Below are 16,358 nucleotides of genomic sequence, written 5' to 3'. Positions count from 1 at the left end.
TGCAGTTGTCTCTCCATCAGTAAGATGATAGTTTGTCTCGTCTGTCTGGGCTCCATCTTGCCAGCTCACGTGTTGCCCTCCTTGGTGGTGACATCTCTTCTTTACCTCTTAGCCAGTGTTCAGTTGCTGTGAAGAGACACGGTGACCACAGCAACTCTTACAAAGGAAAGCAGTAATTGGGACTGGCTTACAGTTTCAGGGGTTTAGTCCATTACTGTTATGGTGGGAATCAGGGCAGCATGCAGGCAGATACGGTGCTGGAGAGGTAGCTGAGAGTTCTACATTCGATTGGCAGGCAGAGAGAATGACACTGGGCCTGGCTTGAGGGTTTAGACCCCAGAGCACAGCCCCAGTGACATACTTCCTCCAACAAGGTCATGCCTTCTAATCCCTGTCAAGTAGCACTACTCCCTAATGACCAAACGTTCAGACATATGAGCCTGTGGGGGTTATTCTTACTCAAACCACCATATCTACACTTCAGTTTCTCAGCCAAGATGCCCCTAGCTTCATGAGACAACACATCTTGGAGGCCTCTAGCTCTTACTAGCAACTGAACACACTTATGAACAGGAGCTGCTACGCTGAGGGCAAGACTCTCAGTGGAAGGGGCTAACCGCTGCCTCTCTCAGTCTCTCTGATCTCTTTGAATCTTCATGAGCATGTATGGTAGTTTGAATGAGAACTACCATAGGCTCATATATTTTAAATGCTTGGTTATCAGTTGGTGGAACTATTTGGTAAAGGTTAGTAGGTGTGGCCTTGTTGGAGGAGGTATGCCAGTTAGGGTGGACTTTGAGGTTTAAAAGCCAATACCAGGCCTAGTCTCTCCTTCCCTCCCTCCATTCCTCCTTCCCCCTCCCTCTCTCCCTTTCCCTCCCTCTCTTCCTCCCTCTCTCTGCTTCCATCTTGTGAATCAGATGTATGATGGAGGATGGTCATCTGTCTATGTGTTATTTTTATTGGTTAATAAACTGCCTTGGCCCTTTAATAGGACAGAAAATTAGGTAGGCAGAGTACACAGAACAGAATTCTGGGAGAAAGAAGGCAGATGCTTCAGGCAGTCGCCATAGGCAGTTGCCATGCTTCTCCTTTCCAAGACGGACGCAGGTTAAGATCTCTCCTGGTAAGCGACCACCTCGTGGTGCTACACAGATTACTAAATATGGGTTAAAGCAAGATGTGATAATTAGGCAATAAGAGGCTGAAACTAATGGGCCAGGCAGTGTTTAAAAAAATACAGTTTCCTTGTAATTATTTCGGATGTAAAGCTAACCAGGTGGCGGGACACAGCCCCGCCACTCCATCTACAGATGTAAGTTCACAGTTTATACTCCAGCACAGTGCCTACCTGCCTGCAGCCATGCTCCCTATCATGATGATCATGAACTAACCCTCTGAAACTCTGAGCAAGCCCCCAATTAAATGTTTCCTTTTATAAGTTGCCTTCACCATGGCGTCTCTCCACAGCAATGGAACAGTAACTAAGACAGTATCTCTGGAGCTTGTGTTCTTCTGGCCTTCTGGGTGGTGAAAGGTCCCAAGGTATTGTCTTCTGAGCATCCATCCTACCCTGGCGTATAGTCATCCGTGCAGGTCACTGGCCAAAGCAAGGATGCAGGGTGTCCAGTGTTCTGATGTCTAAAGGCACATGGAAGGGCAGTGTTCAAGATTTTCTCATAGGTCAAGAACCAAAGTTAGCCATGGATGACAGGGTCAGGACCACTACCATGGATTGCTGTGGCTCTCTGTGGGGCATCATCTTGTCAGCTTGTATAGGATGTTGTCCGTGTGGACCTACCTCTTTTTTTTTTTTTTTTGAGACAGGGTTTCTCTGTATAGTCCTGGCCTGGAACTCCCTCTGTAGATCAGCCTGGCCTTGAACTCACAGAGATCCTCTTGCCTCTGCCTCCCGAGTGCTGGGATCAAAGGCATGTGTTACCACTGCCTGACTTGGAGTTACCTCTTAATTGTTAAGTAAGATAATTTCTCAGAATTTTCATTAACTAAGTAACTAATTCTGAGATATAATCTCACTATGTACATAACCCTGCCTGGCCTTGAACTTACATAGGTCTCTGTCTCCCGAGTGCCTGGATTAAAGGCTACCATGCAGGAACTGTCTGTGCCTCTTGAGTGCTAGGGTTAATATGTATTCATTTCCTACATCACTGTCCTCTTTCAAAGGTTCCTTTTTACCCCAAGATTTTTTTTTAAACAAAAGGCTCTTTCCTCTTAGTATAAAGAGAGTTTTGAAGAAGAAAATATTTCTGACGTTTGATCACACATCTGCAGAATGATTGGCCCATTCCCGGATCTCTGTTACCCACATCAATTAGGGAATGTGTGTTTAGACACCCCCAAAAGTCCACCACCACTGGGGCAGCTCCCTCCAAGACCTCCCTGGGAGGATTAACATGGAAGGTGCAGAAGGAGAAAATGTGAGTCTGAACAAGGAAATCTTCCTGGGTCAGACAGACATCCCAGCTGCCAGGGCCCCACCTAGTGATACAGGAGAAGGAGGAGGAGGTGGAGGAGGAGGAGGTAGAGGAGGAGGAGGTGGAGGAGGAGGAGGAGGAGGAGGTGGAGGAGGAGGAGGAAGCCTAGTGAGGGAGGAACCAGCATTCCCTTCTGAGTTTAGGGGAAGTCTAGTTCCTTTTTAGGTTACAGCAGTTAAGCCAGGTCACTGGGGTGGGGCTGGGGTGTAGAGGGTGGGGCCTGGGGTGGCACCTGAGCCAGCAGGTGAGCTTCTTAGGGATTTAAGTTCAGTGTTCCCTGAAGCTGTGTCCTTCCTGGCATGCTGAGAGAGGGCTGTCTCATACGCAAGGCAGTGGGAGGTCTTGACAACCGCTTCCCTGCCCATCTCTGTTGGAGGCTCTGAGCCAGGATGCTGTCCATCCTGGGAGGTACACCGAGGTAAGGTGGTATGGCTTTAGGTGGTCAGCATAGGGGGACACTTGCTTTCCTTCTAGAATAGTTCAAGAAGCTGACAAAATACGTTGACGTTTTTCTGTCTTTGAAAGGAAGTTGGCTTGGATTTGGGGAAATCAGTGCAGACACTTTCTTGAAATCAATATTTTTAGATTTCCTGTCAACTTTTTTTAAAAAAATTTTTGTGATACTGAGGATTAAACCCAGGGATTTCACCTTTAGCTGGTGGTTGAAGCAAGCCCTCAACCACAGAATTATATCCCAGGCCCAGTTTCACTTCGGACAGGAGGAGAGTGGTTTGTAGTTTGGGAAGCCCCTGCATGAGAAAGCCGCACCCTGAGCACAGAGATATGGAACTTACCTGGATTATTTGGGCTGGAGATTTTGGTGGGAAGGCACTGGGGTCAGGGACTTATTAGCTTGGTTAAGTGACTTCTGTCCTGCCCCATGGCTGGGACCCTGTTTTTTTGTAACAATATCTGGGCTGTGAGCCCCTGACAGAGTCCCCTCATTCACACCTGTAGAAAGAGGGTTGGCCTCTTCTCTGAATCATTTAACCCCCCTTTCTCATGGATATTGCTGGCATATTGTAAAGAATAGGCTCAGCGGTTTCCTAGTTAGTGAGGGGTAAAGCACAAATCTCTGTAAACTTCAGAGCAACCCTTAGTTTAGGGGCGTTCCAGGTTCCTGATGCCTCTTGGGATCCGAGTCTGATGGTAGAAGGCCTTCTGAAAACCTGTGGTCCTAGGGTGTTGAGCCCAAGGGAAGTCTCCTTCAGGGACAGAGCTTCCCATGGGGACCTGTGTGACCTTGTGGATAGTATGTATCTCCGTGTGTGTGTGTGTGTGTGTGTGTGTGTGTGTGTGAGAGAGAGAGAGAGAGAGAGAGAGAGAGAGAGAGAGAGAGAGAGACAGAGAGAGAGAGAGAGAGAGAGAGAGAGAGAGAGAGAGAGAGAGGTGGCCATGGAGTCTATGTGTCCTTGTGGTCAGCTGTCACTTGAGACCAGCTATTGGATCCCAGTTTGGAAGCTGGCTTTGAAGGGTAGTGGGCAAAGGAAGGGCATTTGGGTGCAGTCTGCCACATGTGGCCACATGGTGGTGGGGTGAGCACTGAGGCTGAGTGTGGTGTCATATATCTGTGGTGTGCCAAACCTTTCCTGGGGAGACACAGCATACCTATCCACTCACCCCAGATAAGGAGCCTATGACAGATCCAAATACAGATACCACCAAAGTCCAGCTTGGTGAAGCAATAAGTTGTATTGGAGTTACAGGAATTTATTACAGGAATATGGGAGAGTTTATTTACAGGAGCAGAAGTGATCCAAAGACAGCTGCCTCACCAAAGCCTACCTCAGCACGGGTGACACTTCACAGAGCTGGGACTCTGGAGCACACTACACAGCCTGCAGGCAGCTCAACAGTTTAGAGTATCCTTTCCAGGAACCGTAGAAAAGCTTGTGTTGTGATGCAAACAGGCCCTGGAGACTAATGGCTAGTTCCCAAGTAGGTGGTATACAGTTGTGTTTGTGGAGGCCACCTGACTGTATTGTAGACCTGCGTGGGTCCTTAGAACCTGGCTGGCTGAGAGCTAAATGATGCCTCTGCCAAGGTACAGTCAGGTGTGGGAGGTAGGGGGGACATGGAGGAGAGGGTGGTAATATTAATTAAAGCAGTGCTTGGCCCATGAGCTCTAACTTCTTCTTTTTTAATTTTTTTATTACTTTAAAAAAATACCAATCCAAATTCCCACTTCCTCCTCTCCTCCCCCTCCCCTCCCATTCCCTCTACACACCCTCCTTCCACCCCCTCCAATCTTTTTATTTATTTATTTATTATTAGTATTAAAAATTTCTTCCTCCTCCCCACCTCTCATTTCCCCCCCTCCCTCCACTCCCCTCCCCCTCCCTCTCCAGTCCAAAGAGCAGTCAGGGTTCCCTGCCCTGCGGGAAGTCCAAGGTCCTCCCCCCCTCCATCCAGGTCCAGGAAGGTGCGCATCTAAAGAGACCAGGCTCCCTCAAAGCTAGTACATGTGGTAGGATCAAAACCCAGTGCCATTGTCCTTGGCTTCTCAGTCAGCCCTCATTGTCTGCCACGTTTAGAGAGTCCGGTTTGATCCCATACTTTTGCAGTCCCCCCCTCCAATCTTAAGAGAGGACAAGGCACCCTGACCTGTTGAAAGTCCAAGGCCCATTACAGTAGGAAGGACAGTTCTTGAAGTTTTCATGTCATTTGTGGATCAAGAAACTGAAAGAAAGCAGATTTCAGAGGCTGTTCCTATTGTCCACAGATCCACCTTTCTACTGTTTAGAAGGTGTTTGTGTGTGGCACCTGAAACTCTTTGGTCCAGGGATGCCCATCTTTCTGGATCATTGGCCAGTGATGCATGCTGTGGGTCTCCAGGGGGTCCTAGGCTGGTCTCACCTCCTATACTGGTGGGTATAGATCAGGTTACCCATTGACTAGCGTGACAGGTGGCCCTGGGGGTGGACAGTTTGTCTCCGAGGCCTGTACTGGATAGGTTGAAGGTGGGTTAGAGGTGCCACAGTTGAGAAGAGCAGAGGTCTGGCATCTGGGAAGGGGTGTGGTGCACACACTCTTAAAAGTAGCTTTATTTCTTGCCTCTCTGCCTAGGTGTCTCAGACTGGGCAGGGTTTACCACCAGAGCATCTAGGTGGGCCAGATTGGAAGAACTGTACAAGTTTTCTAATACTCCCAGGACCACAGAGTGTTTGCCGCTTCTGGGGGTAACCCTTGTCACACAGGGCTCAGCCACCAGCAGGGGCTAGCCCACTCCTGTTCTCTGGGCTCTGCAGGAAGGTGCCGTGACTACTGTTTCTCTCTGAATCATGTTGGGATCTATGAGAGTTGTGGCCTTAGACTTTCATAGCCTTTCTTTGCAGTAAAGGTTGGGGAAGGATGGTGTGACCAGGTGCTTGGATAAAAAGATTTGATAATTTGAGTCATTTCCCGTAAAGTATTGTTTGTCCTGGTAGCTCCCCAGAGCCTGACAACCACTCTGGGAAAGGAAACTGGAATATTCTACTGGAGAAGGGAAGTAGAACATTCTGGAGACTGTTTTCTCCAGGCAGCAAACCTCCTTTGTTCTGATGTGGGATTCCCCCCTGTATGATATGAATATGTTTTATAACCATTGGTTAATAAAGAAGCTGCTTTGGCCTATGGCAGGGCAGACTATAGCTAGGTGGGAAAACTAAACTGAATGCAGGGAGAAAGAAGGCAGAGTCAGACGGATGTCATGTAGTTGCCCAAGAAGCAAGATGTGAGGTAACAAACCATGAGCCTCATGGTAAAATATAAAATAATAGAAATAGTTTCATTTAAGATGTAAGAGCTAGCTAAGAATATGCCTGAGCCATTGGCCAAACAGTAGTATAATTAATAAAGTTTTTGTGTGATTATTTGGGTGTGGGTGGCCGGGAAACAAAAGTGTGGCCTCCAACTAACCTATTTGTTAATATTACCCAAGCTTGGCTTGGGTGATTTAGCAGCAGATAAGGTGACATCTTTGATGTTCAGACAGGCTCTGTACCTTCTTTGGTAGTTAGGCAACTGGATACAAGATTCCTTTACACTGGCACCTGTAACCATGTCTACCAGGCCATCTTGGTGGAAACCTCTTGATTCGAAGAGCTGATTGAGACACTCAGGCTGTGGAAGAAGTGGAGTTGGAGGGCTTGAGAGGATACCTGGGGGACCAGGTTCTAGGCAAAAACCTTAGGTTCTGTCCTCCATCTAAGGGTAGAATAGACAAAGGCCTGGGGATATCTGGGGGTGGAAGATGGTGTCCAGGTAGGGATGTGTGGGAGTCATGGGAAATATGCCCCCTCATATCCATGTTCTTGTTTTTTGGGGGGTGCAGATTTTAAGACAGGGTTTCTCTATGTAACAGTCATGGCTGTCCTGGAACTTGCTTTGTAGACCAGGCTGGCCTCAAGATTCACCTGCCTCTGCCTCTCATGTGCTGGGATTAAAGGTGTGCACCACCATACCCAGTCATATGCATGTTTAGTTCCTAGAACCTGTATGGTGGAAGATAAGAAATGACTCATGGAGACTGTCCCCTGACTCTCACATGCATGACTCAGCGTGCATGCATATATATATATGTACAATAAATACATAAATGTAGTGAAAAGTTTAAAGGAAAAAATAAATGTCTCCTGTCATTGCAGCTGGAAGCTGGTTTGTGACCTGGAGCCAGGCACCAGATGGTCTTATGTCATGGATCTATTCAGAGAGAAGTTCTGGTAAAACAGTGAAGGTCTATGAAGCTGGCAGAAGGCTTGCAAAGGTTTTAGACATGCGTACATCTATCTTAAGGGTGAAAGGATTCACGGTGGAAAGTGTTCTGTTTGTTTCTTTGTTGAGACAGGGTTTCTCTGTGTAGCCCTGGCTGTCCTGGAACTCACTCTGTAGACCAGGCTGGCTTCGAACTCAGAGATCTGCCTGCCTCTGCCTTCTGAGTGCTGGGATTAAAAGGTGTGCTCTGCTCACAGTGGTAAGTTTAAGTCAGTGCTCTGAGAAAGAAGGAAAGAGTTCCCTTTGCTTTCTGCACATGAAAATCAAGATTTATTTTAAACCATTGAAGTTCCTATTTGTTCTCATGCAGAGGACCGGGCCGGGTCTCCGGTCTTGGACTATGACTGCGTGGGCCCCCAGCTCAGGCAGAGAGAGCGTGTGATGGGTTCTGAGCTGTGTTGAGGCAGGGCCGGGTGGTAGGCTTGGAGCCCTCTTCAGCTTGTGACTTGGGAGCCCTGGATGGTGGACTGTCCCTGTAAAGGTGCATTCCTAGCAAACTCCAAGGCAGATGGTTAGTGGGCGCTGAAAGTTTATGAACCCAAGAGGAGGCCAGTAAAAGGCAGCATGTTTAAGGAAGGATTTTTATGTGGAGGACCAAAGTGATGGCTACGGGAGAACAGAAGGTGAGCCGTTGTTGTCTGGCTGGGTTCCTCGCCGTTCTTATCAAGTGGAAGTCATGCCGTAACTATATAAAGTTATATAACCATATAACATACTCTCATTATACCCTAACTATATAAGGCTGTAAACCGTTCGCCGCCATGCAGCCTCCTCCTCAAGGAGTGGTAACCGCAATGATTCAGAAGCTTTTAACTTGAGGTGGTGCCTACTCTGGGTTTGGGAAGACCCTCTAACTCATGAGGAATCTTCAGCAGAGACTGACTCCACAACCTCATTGCTCCTTTCTGTTTCCCCCCTGCCTCTGTGTCAACCCGGCTCATCTGGCAGAGAGAGGACCCTGAAACTGAGGACATTTGGCTAATTTTGGCCCAGTGTGGTTGTGATGTCCGTCTAGTTTCCTCCTCAGGGTAGCTCCTGAGCTCTTTGTCTATACAGACTTCCTGGGAGTGTTGGAGACATGGCTGATACACAGCAGAGGTGACATGTCCCATCCTGGCTAGGGTAGAGCTTTGAATGACACAGTGAGGTGGTCATTGGGTAGTGGTGCTGCCCTGGGGCTCTAAGGGGGTTTTTGTGCTCTTCAGTACAGGTAGAGAAGATAATGTCATCACGGAATGCCCACATTTATCATGGCTTGTGTCTTTGGGAGCCCCACTGAGGGTGTGAAAGACAGGAGACAAATAATTTGGACTGGAAGAAGCTCAGTTAATGGCTAGAGTCCCTGAATCAGACATGTAGGGGTAGCCTCAGGAGGGTTTCTGTCATATGTGGAGCCCTGGCTTTATCTATGCAGAAGGCCTAGAAGATCTGACCTTCTTGGAGCAACAAGCATCCTTGGCCCTCAGACTAGGATCCCTAAGGACTGTTTCCTGCCAGACGTGCCCAGTGCTCCTTGGAGAGAGATGGCTGACTCTAGGCCTGGACTAGGAAAGTTGAAGATGAGCTTGGTAGGTTAGCGAAGAAGCTGACAAAGACCAGAGAAAGGCAGTCAGTAGTAGGCAGGATAGATATTTCAACAAAAGCCTTTTAACTGCAACCAGGATGATCTTGTAGCCCCATATGCAGCTAGGACACAGATGGACTCACTTGGGAGACAGAGGCTTAGGGCGGTGGGTACTGTTATAATTTATCTAAAATTACTGGAAGGAGGAAAGCCATACAACAGGGCTCATATAGAAGGTTCATTGGAAGGGGAGCGAGAAGGGGCAGGGGCTGCAGATGAGGACGTATCCTGTCACGATCCCTAGGGCAGGCCAGGACAGATGCCGGAATTCTAGCAGGTACAGTGAGGTGGGAGGACCACTTACTTGTCTCAGAATACCAGGCAGAAGCTTCTCAGCTTCCTTTCCACACCCGTTTCGAGCTTTGGCCACTGTGACACATTAACCCAGGCCGTGTACAGCAGGGGCCACCGTTGTACATACCCCAGAAAAGATACACAGCCTAGAGCCTCCAATTGGAGCCCGCAAGGATGTGTGCCATCTGTTCCTACTGCTACGGTCCTAAATGTCCTGGTAGGAAAAGATCAGAGAACAGCTGGTACCCAGGACAGCTCAAGCAGTGAGCCCTTAGAAGGGGAACCTAGGTAAGTGTTTTGTCTACAACGGCAGCAAGAGCTAGCAAATCTAAATAGATGTAAGGGAAACATAAGACAGAGGAGATTCATGTTGACAATATGATTAGAGGAACTGTGTCCTGTGAGATGAGACCTACCACCTCCCTGGTCAGGTAGGCAACACCTTAATCAAGCAATAAAGCCCTGGTTTTTCCCATCCATGCTAACAGTTCCCTTCTGGCCTGTGAAATGGACCTCGCTAGGTCCTGCCTCGTGTGCAAACTCAGCCTGGACCCGTCATTCTTCGGTGACCCGGGGAATGCCTGGGAACGAGAAAATAAAGAAGGCAGGAAAGCTGGAAGCACAAGATCTTCCATAACCTGATGGATAATGACAAGCAAGTTTATTAAGAAGTATAGCATCTTACACGTTGTTTGTAGGGGGAAATTGGACAGAGTCAGCAAAAGGCTACATACAACAGGATGGCATCAGCAAGAAGATATCAGCAATGTTGCACAAAGGGAACATAGGGTATCTCAAGTACACCAAGTTGTTGTTGATTTTTTTTTTTACTCTATGCTCTTTGGGGGCCTGCCACCCACCTCCCAAATAAACACACATGGAGGTTTTTTTATTACTTATAAATGCCTGGCCTTATCTTGGCTTGTTTCTAGCTGCTGGGTTCTCCAGCAGATAGGGATGAGGCAGAGTCAGTCCTCCGGTCTCTCCGCCGGGCTGAGCGGAATGGTGAGTGTTGAAGGACCCAGGCCCACCCTCCTCCCCCCACCCTCCCCGGCCACAGGGGAGAAACACACACTGAGCCGGGAGTCTGTCGAAGCAGGATCTCACTTTATTGCATCAGGGCAGGAACTTATATAGGGCTGAAGTAGTGGACTGGATAGAGTCTTGGAATGGGGTGAGGTGGAGTGAGGTAGGTATAAGGGCCAATAATATCCTTCCACGTCAGCGGTGGTTGGGCAGAGGTGGGCCTAGGTCAGGCTGTGCTGAGTTAGGTTCAGGAAGTTATACTGGGCCTCACCAAATTCAAGTTAGGCTTAGGAAGTTACGCTGGGGCTCATGAGGTCAATATCTAGCCAGCTTTCCTTAACTTAAATAATCTCATCTACCTTTTACCTTGGGGCTTATAGCCTTTCTTCCTTCCTTCCTTCCTTCCTTCCTTCCTTCCTTCCTTCCTTCCTTCCTTTCTTTCACTCTTAGTCTATGGCTGGCTGAGAGGCTGGCCCCTTCTTTTCTCAAACCTTGACCTCTCCCACTCCCCCTCTATTTATTCTGTCTGCCAACCCCACCTATCCTTTCTCCTGCCTCATTATTGACCGTTCAGCTCTTTATTAGACCATCAGATGTTTTAGACAGGCAAAGTAACAGAGCTTCACAGAGTTAAACAAATACAACATAAAAGAATGCAACACACCTTTGTATCATTAAACAAATGTTCCACAGCATAAACAAATGTAACACCTCTTAAAATAATATTCTACAACACCAAGTGCCACAGATCAGCACTCAGTGGCATTGAGACTGGTAACCATAGCCCTTTAAGGAGGAGAAAAAGTTGAGTTCTCAGGATCTGAAGTCATAGCTCCCTGCAAGGTCCTGGCCTCAGGTCATTACTGACCTTTACATGTAGTATGTTTAGACAGTGACTCTTTCCCATGCATCTGGGTTTCAGGGGAAGTCCCAGACTAACCTGGCCCTTAACAACTTCCTCCTCCTTCTCCTCAAAACACCTAAAAATTAGGACCTACAACTCAACCTCAAGCCACAGGGTTTTCACATATAGGTGAGAAGTGGGTGTTGTTACAGGGCTCCTCCCTGCCAGCTACCATGGGTCTGCTCTCAAAGGATGCATGGCAGAGAGGTCATCAGGCAGGGTCCCCCTGGAAAGGACAGCACTTGTGTGCTCTGCATATGGGAACTGTGACCAAGTACATCGTATAGCCTTTTAGACTGAGCATCTGAGAGTCATATAGTCATCAACAAAGCTAAGGGACCACGCCCAGGCCCAGGCAGGTGCTAGAGACAGCTCTCGGAGAACTGGAATCCTAACCTAATCCATCTGTTGCCCACTTAAACTGTGGGTGCCATCTGTTTTATGTCATGTGGTGTATGAGGCACAGCAGTCTCAGGAGAGCTCCACACGCTCCTGGTAACTGTCCATGTGTCCTACCAGAGCTTGTCAGAGAGCGCAAAAATCCCGTCATGATCCTTTATCTAGGAAAAGGAGGAGCCAGTGGGATGATTGGGAACCTGGGGAGCTGGTGCCTCCTCACAGAGCAAACACAGCCAGTCAGTGTGCTCACTGGGAAACCAGACCCAGACACTGAGAGGTGAATACACATCCTAGGTGTATAGGCAGGGAGGGCTACGAAGGCAGAGAACAGCCCCAAACCAAGATCTCCAAGGTTAGGAAGAGATGGTTTTCTAATGCTCTACTGCATGTCCAGGGATGTCCTGGGCCGAGGTGGCTGTGCCTCATGCGGTAGCTCTGTGTCCTAGAATTAGGACCCAGCAGAGGCCTGCCCTCCAGGCAGCTCTGGCACCTGAGTACATGCCTTGGCTTGAGGCACAGTCAGCCGCAGAGCAGAGCAGCAGTGAATCCTCCGAAATGCTTCTGCTTCTGCTTCAGCGGGTGGAATGCCAGCACACTCCCTCTCTGCCCCAAGGTGTTCACTTGCCAGCCAGCTGCCTGATGTAGCCCCTCCCCACGCAGGGTGGTGCTTTGGAAGCTAGAGACTGTGAGAAGGAAGTGTGTGTGTGTGTGTGTGTGTGTGTTTCTGGGCTCAAAGACAGCACCTTTTTTTGTTCTCACAGGATAGGGTCGGGTGGGGAGAGGAGGCAAGCTCTGTGCCTATCTTCTCATCAGGACACTAATTCCGACGTTTCCATGAGTGTTCTTAAAAGGGCACTAAACTGTTTTCCTATTGGGGGCTGGGGCCTTAGCCTGGGGCTCAGTCCATGCATCTACCCTGCAATCACACCCATTTGCAGCTCAGGGGCTGGGGAGGCCGGAGAAGCCCCCAAGCCCTACGTGATCAGAGATGAGCATGCCTGGGTACCCTGTTCCGGCTTGCAGGTTGTTACAGGGTTCCTTGTCTAGCAGTGGGTGGGGCTGTGTATCCAAGCGACACTGAGCTGCTACTGCCCACAGGTCCTTCCATGTGGCACTCTTCTTCCTGGTGCTGGTCGTGCTCCTGATGGCTGGCTTCCTGCACGTGGACATCGAAATGTTTACGCCGTAAGTTCTGCGCAGGTGTCTTATGCTCCAGGAGGCTGCGCTCTTCCCTTGCAGCTCCAAGAGCGCTTCCAGCATCCTATCCTTCCTACTTTAAGAACACTCACTTTCTCACTGAGCCTCAGCGTCCTCTCTTTATTCGCTGGGTCTGTATCCTATGAGGGCAAGCCTGCTTGGAAGCCTTCTGAGGCGGCTCTGGGGAGCAGGCGTGGCCTAGCCAGCCTGGCCTGGGAAGGGAACTGAGCAGAGCAGAGTCTACAGTGGGAGCGGTGGGAAGGTCACCTCCCAGTCTACCAAAACGGCTTGGCTTCTAGTATGGCTTTCGGGTGAGGAGGTCACAACTGTACTCCTTTGTCACTAGGCCCCAAAGCACTCTCTCCCCTGCCTGCCAGGGCTACACCATCCAGAGGGTGGTCATCTATGCCCACTTGCACAACCAACTGCCTCCCAGGCCAGGATTCTGGGAGGGTCTTATTTTCCTGGCCTTTATGCATTCTCTGGTTGGATTTGGATGACAAGGGGTAAATTGTCCTCTGAGAAAACGCACCGTCCCAAGATCCACTGGGTCCTGCTCCTCCCCATCCTTGTCAATCTTATTGGCCTACATTAGCACAAGAAGCTGTGGACCGGAGAGACGCCTCAAAGAGCATTGGCTTCTTTTCCAGAAGACCAGGGTCCAATTCCCGGCACCCACATGACAGTTCACGACTGTCTGTAGCTCACGTTCCAGTGGATCTGACTCCCTCACACAGACATACATGCAGGTCAAACACCAATGCACATTAAAAAGAAAAAAAATAGAAGACAAGAAGGTGCCTGGTGACCCAGGCCATCTGGGTGTATCCCAGTATTTGTTAGGCTAGTTGATCTTGTCTGAAGTCATTGGGTCACTGCCACACAGGGTGCCCTGGGAGACCAACAGCAGGTTTGGGGGCCTAAGGGAAAAATGCTTGGAGTCTGAGGTATGAGCGTGTAGCTTGCATAAGAATAGAAAGTACAGAAAGAATAAGGGCATCTTGCTGCAAGGGGGAAATCATATCTGTCACAGAAAATCCCCCTAGACCTCAAGATTGCAGGGTGGTGGCACTGGGGTGTAGACACAGCACTGGAAGAAAGCAAGGGGAGAGGATGTAGGGATCCCATGTTGAGAGGTGCTACTTGGGGGGACGCTGTGGGGGGTGTGCGGCCCCTTTAATGATGGTGGCCTACACTGTCTCTCCTAGTCTGCTCAGGGTCAAGGCCCAGAACTCCTCCAGGGACTCCACCCCGGTCACCAACATCATGTTCCTCAAGACGCACAAGACAGCCAGCAGTACCATGCTCAACATTCTCTACCGCTTTTCCGAATCTCACAACCTGTCCGTGGCGCTGCCCAAGGACTCTATGTTCCATCTGGGTTACCCCTGGCTTTTCGTGGCACGCTACGTGGAGGGCATGGAGCCCAATGGCCCGCAGAATCATCACTTCAACGTCATGTGCAACCACTTGCGGTTCAACCTTCCTGAGGTGGGAAACTTGGAGGCGGGAAAACGGGTGGGCCGGAGGTTGCCTTGCCTGCAGCTTTGGTTGTGAGTGACCATGGTGCTTGCAGGGGTGGAGGTGAGGTGGAGTGGGGTGTAGAGTCAGTGGAGGAGTCGTCTGAAGTTGTAGGGGTGCAGACCCTGCCAAGGCTAATGGCCTGTAATTGCTCTTGGCATGAGACATGTAAGCCCCAACTCTGTCTTCTTGAGGGCATCTCAACCCTCTTTCATATCCCCGAATTTCTGGTTCTGGAAGAACGTACTGGGCTTTTGTTGCCCTGTCGCACCTGCTCCTGCAGTGTGCAAAGGAGTTGGGACAGGTGGGAGTTGGTAACTTTGTATAGACTCTTGGGGTACCACTTCCTCCTTCTCCAAATAGGTGCAGAAAGTCATGCCCAATGACACTTTCTACTTGTCCATCCTTCGAAACCCAGTTTTCCAGCTGGAGTCTTCCTTCATCTACTATAAGAAATATTCGCCTGCCTTCCGGAAAGTCAAGAGCCTGGACCAATTCCTGGCAGATCCGTGGAAGTACTACAATGTCAGTGTGGGCCTGAAAAATGCCTATGCAAGAAACAACATGTGGTTTGACTTTGGCTTCGACAACAATGCTCAGGCTGAAGCGGGCTACGTTCGCAGGTGCCTCTCGGAGGTGGAGCGCCAGTTCCAGCTGGTGCTCATTGCGGACTACTTTGATGAGTCCATGGTGCTGCTGCGCAGACGGCTGCACTGGCAGCTGGATGACGTGGTATCTTTCAAGCTGAACCTACGCAGTCAGCGTACGATCTCGCGCTTGAATCCAGAGAGCCAAGAGCGTGCCAAGCGCTGGTGCGAGCTGGACTGGCAGCTCTACCAGCACTTCAACCGCACGTTTTGGGCTCAGCTGTACGCGGAGGTAAGCCCCAGACAGCTCAGGGAAGAGCTGGCGCAGCTGCGAGCGAGGCGTCGCGAGCTCACCACCCTGTGTCTTCAGGACCCCGAGCCCAAGAACACGACGCAGATAAAAGATCAGAATATGCTCCCCTATCAGTCCGGAGATGCTGAAATTCTGGGCTACAATCTTAGGCAGGATCTGGACAATGCTACGCTGCACATCTGTCAGAGGATGGCAATGCCAGAGCTACAATACATGGCCCACTTGTACTCGCTGCAGTTTCCCGACAAGCCTCCCAAGGACATACCGTTGCCGAAAAAGTAGGGGTTTGGCTAAGTGACCCTTTCTCCCCAGGCTTCCCGAGGAACCCTAAACTTGCCAGCCTACCTTCCCCAAGGGAAGAACAGGGTGAAACCTCTGTGTAGAGATCCACCCATCTCCAGCTCTGGGGAGAGGGCCCAACACCTAAGACAACAAACAGGCACAGCTGGAAGTATAGCTGAACCCACCCATGGTAGAGACACGTCCTGGACAGGCCCGAATGCTAGTGCTCTTTAATTATCTGTCCACAGGAGTCAGTCTAAACGGGCCATCAAGTGAACATCAGCCTTGGGGAGCACAGGGGCTTAGGCAGTGGCCTGGCGACCCATAAAGAGACTCAGCGAGGCTCCCTGGAGTTTCTAGCCCCATGGATTCAGCACTGGACCCAGAGACAGGCTTGCATAGAGCGTGCAGGCAGTAGCACAAAGGTGGGCCCAGGGGAGATGGGTGAACAGGTGACCTCCCATCTTTGGCTTTCTTAAGAACGGTGTAGACTGAGAGACGTGAAAGTTGCTGGTTAGCTGAACACACGTGGGTCCATTTATAGCGTCCCACTGGACAATCCCGAAGGAGAACGTGCTGGACTTGACAACGGTGCTCAGAGGGTCCCAAGGACCTTTGGTTGCCTTGGAAACCACGATGTGTATAGTCTCAAGGACATTTTTCTTGGTGCCTCTCTTTGTCATTTGTGGGGAGATACTAAGTTCCCAGCCCCCAGTTCTTGCAGGATGAGAAACCTGATTACCTGGGGTGCCTAACGCCAGGTAGCCTGGGAAAAGCAACGTGCCGGGTGTCTTGGGAAAGCTGCCACCGCCACATGCTCAGCCTATGGCTTAAGCTTAAGTTTTGTTTGTTGAGCCTGAGTGGAGGCTTTTCTTCTGTGTCGGAGCCTCCAGCTCGGGGCAAGAGGGCCCGTGCTCCTTTGGACAGCAATTTAATAGGGGTACTTTAAGAAAAGTAA

General features: G+C 49.8%; 1 protein-coding gene across 1 annotated transcript; it reads left to right on the top strand.

Annotated features, from left to right (window-relative positions):
* The first annotated feature begins 2,810 nt into the window (after positions 1 to 2,810).
* Positions 2,811 to 16,358, top strand: Gal3st2 (galactose-3-O-sulfotransferase 2). The gene is made up of 4 exons (XM_038339918.1): positions 2,811 to 2,916; positions 12,599 to 12,685; positions 13,906 to 14,188; positions 14,582 to 16,358. Exons 1-4 carry the CDS (start codon positions 2,888 to 2,890, stop codon positions 15,398 to 15,400), a joined length of 1,218 nt encoding a protein of 405 aa, XP_038195846.1. The 5' UTR covers positions 2,811 to 2,887; the 3' UTR covers positions 15,401 to 16,358.

The sequence above is a fragment of the Arvicola amphibius genome, chromosome 8 (genome assembly GCF_903992535.2).
Source record: "Arvicola amphibius chromosome 8, mArvAmp1.2, whole genome shotgun sequence".
NCBI lineage: Eukaryota > Metazoa > Chordata > Mammalia > Rodentia > Cricetidae > Arvicola > Arvicola amphibius.
The sequence above is the reverse complement of the archived record's forward strand: the minus strand, read 5'-3'. Positions and strand labels throughout refer to the sequence as shown.

Bases quoted from the DNA above. Each gene is read 5' to 3' on its own strand.
- Gal3st2 (XM_038339918.1), top strand. From the start codon at position 2,888: ATGCTGTCCATCCTGGGAGGTACACCGAG. The intron at 2,917-12,598 runs GTAAGGTGGTAT...TACTGCCCACAG, and splicing joins ATCCTGGGAGGTACACCGAG to GTCCTTCCATGTGGCACTCT. The intron at 14,189-14,581 runs GTGGGAAACTTG...TTCTCCAAATAG, and splicing joins TGCGGTTCAACCTTCCTGAG to GTGCAGAAAGTCATGCCCAA.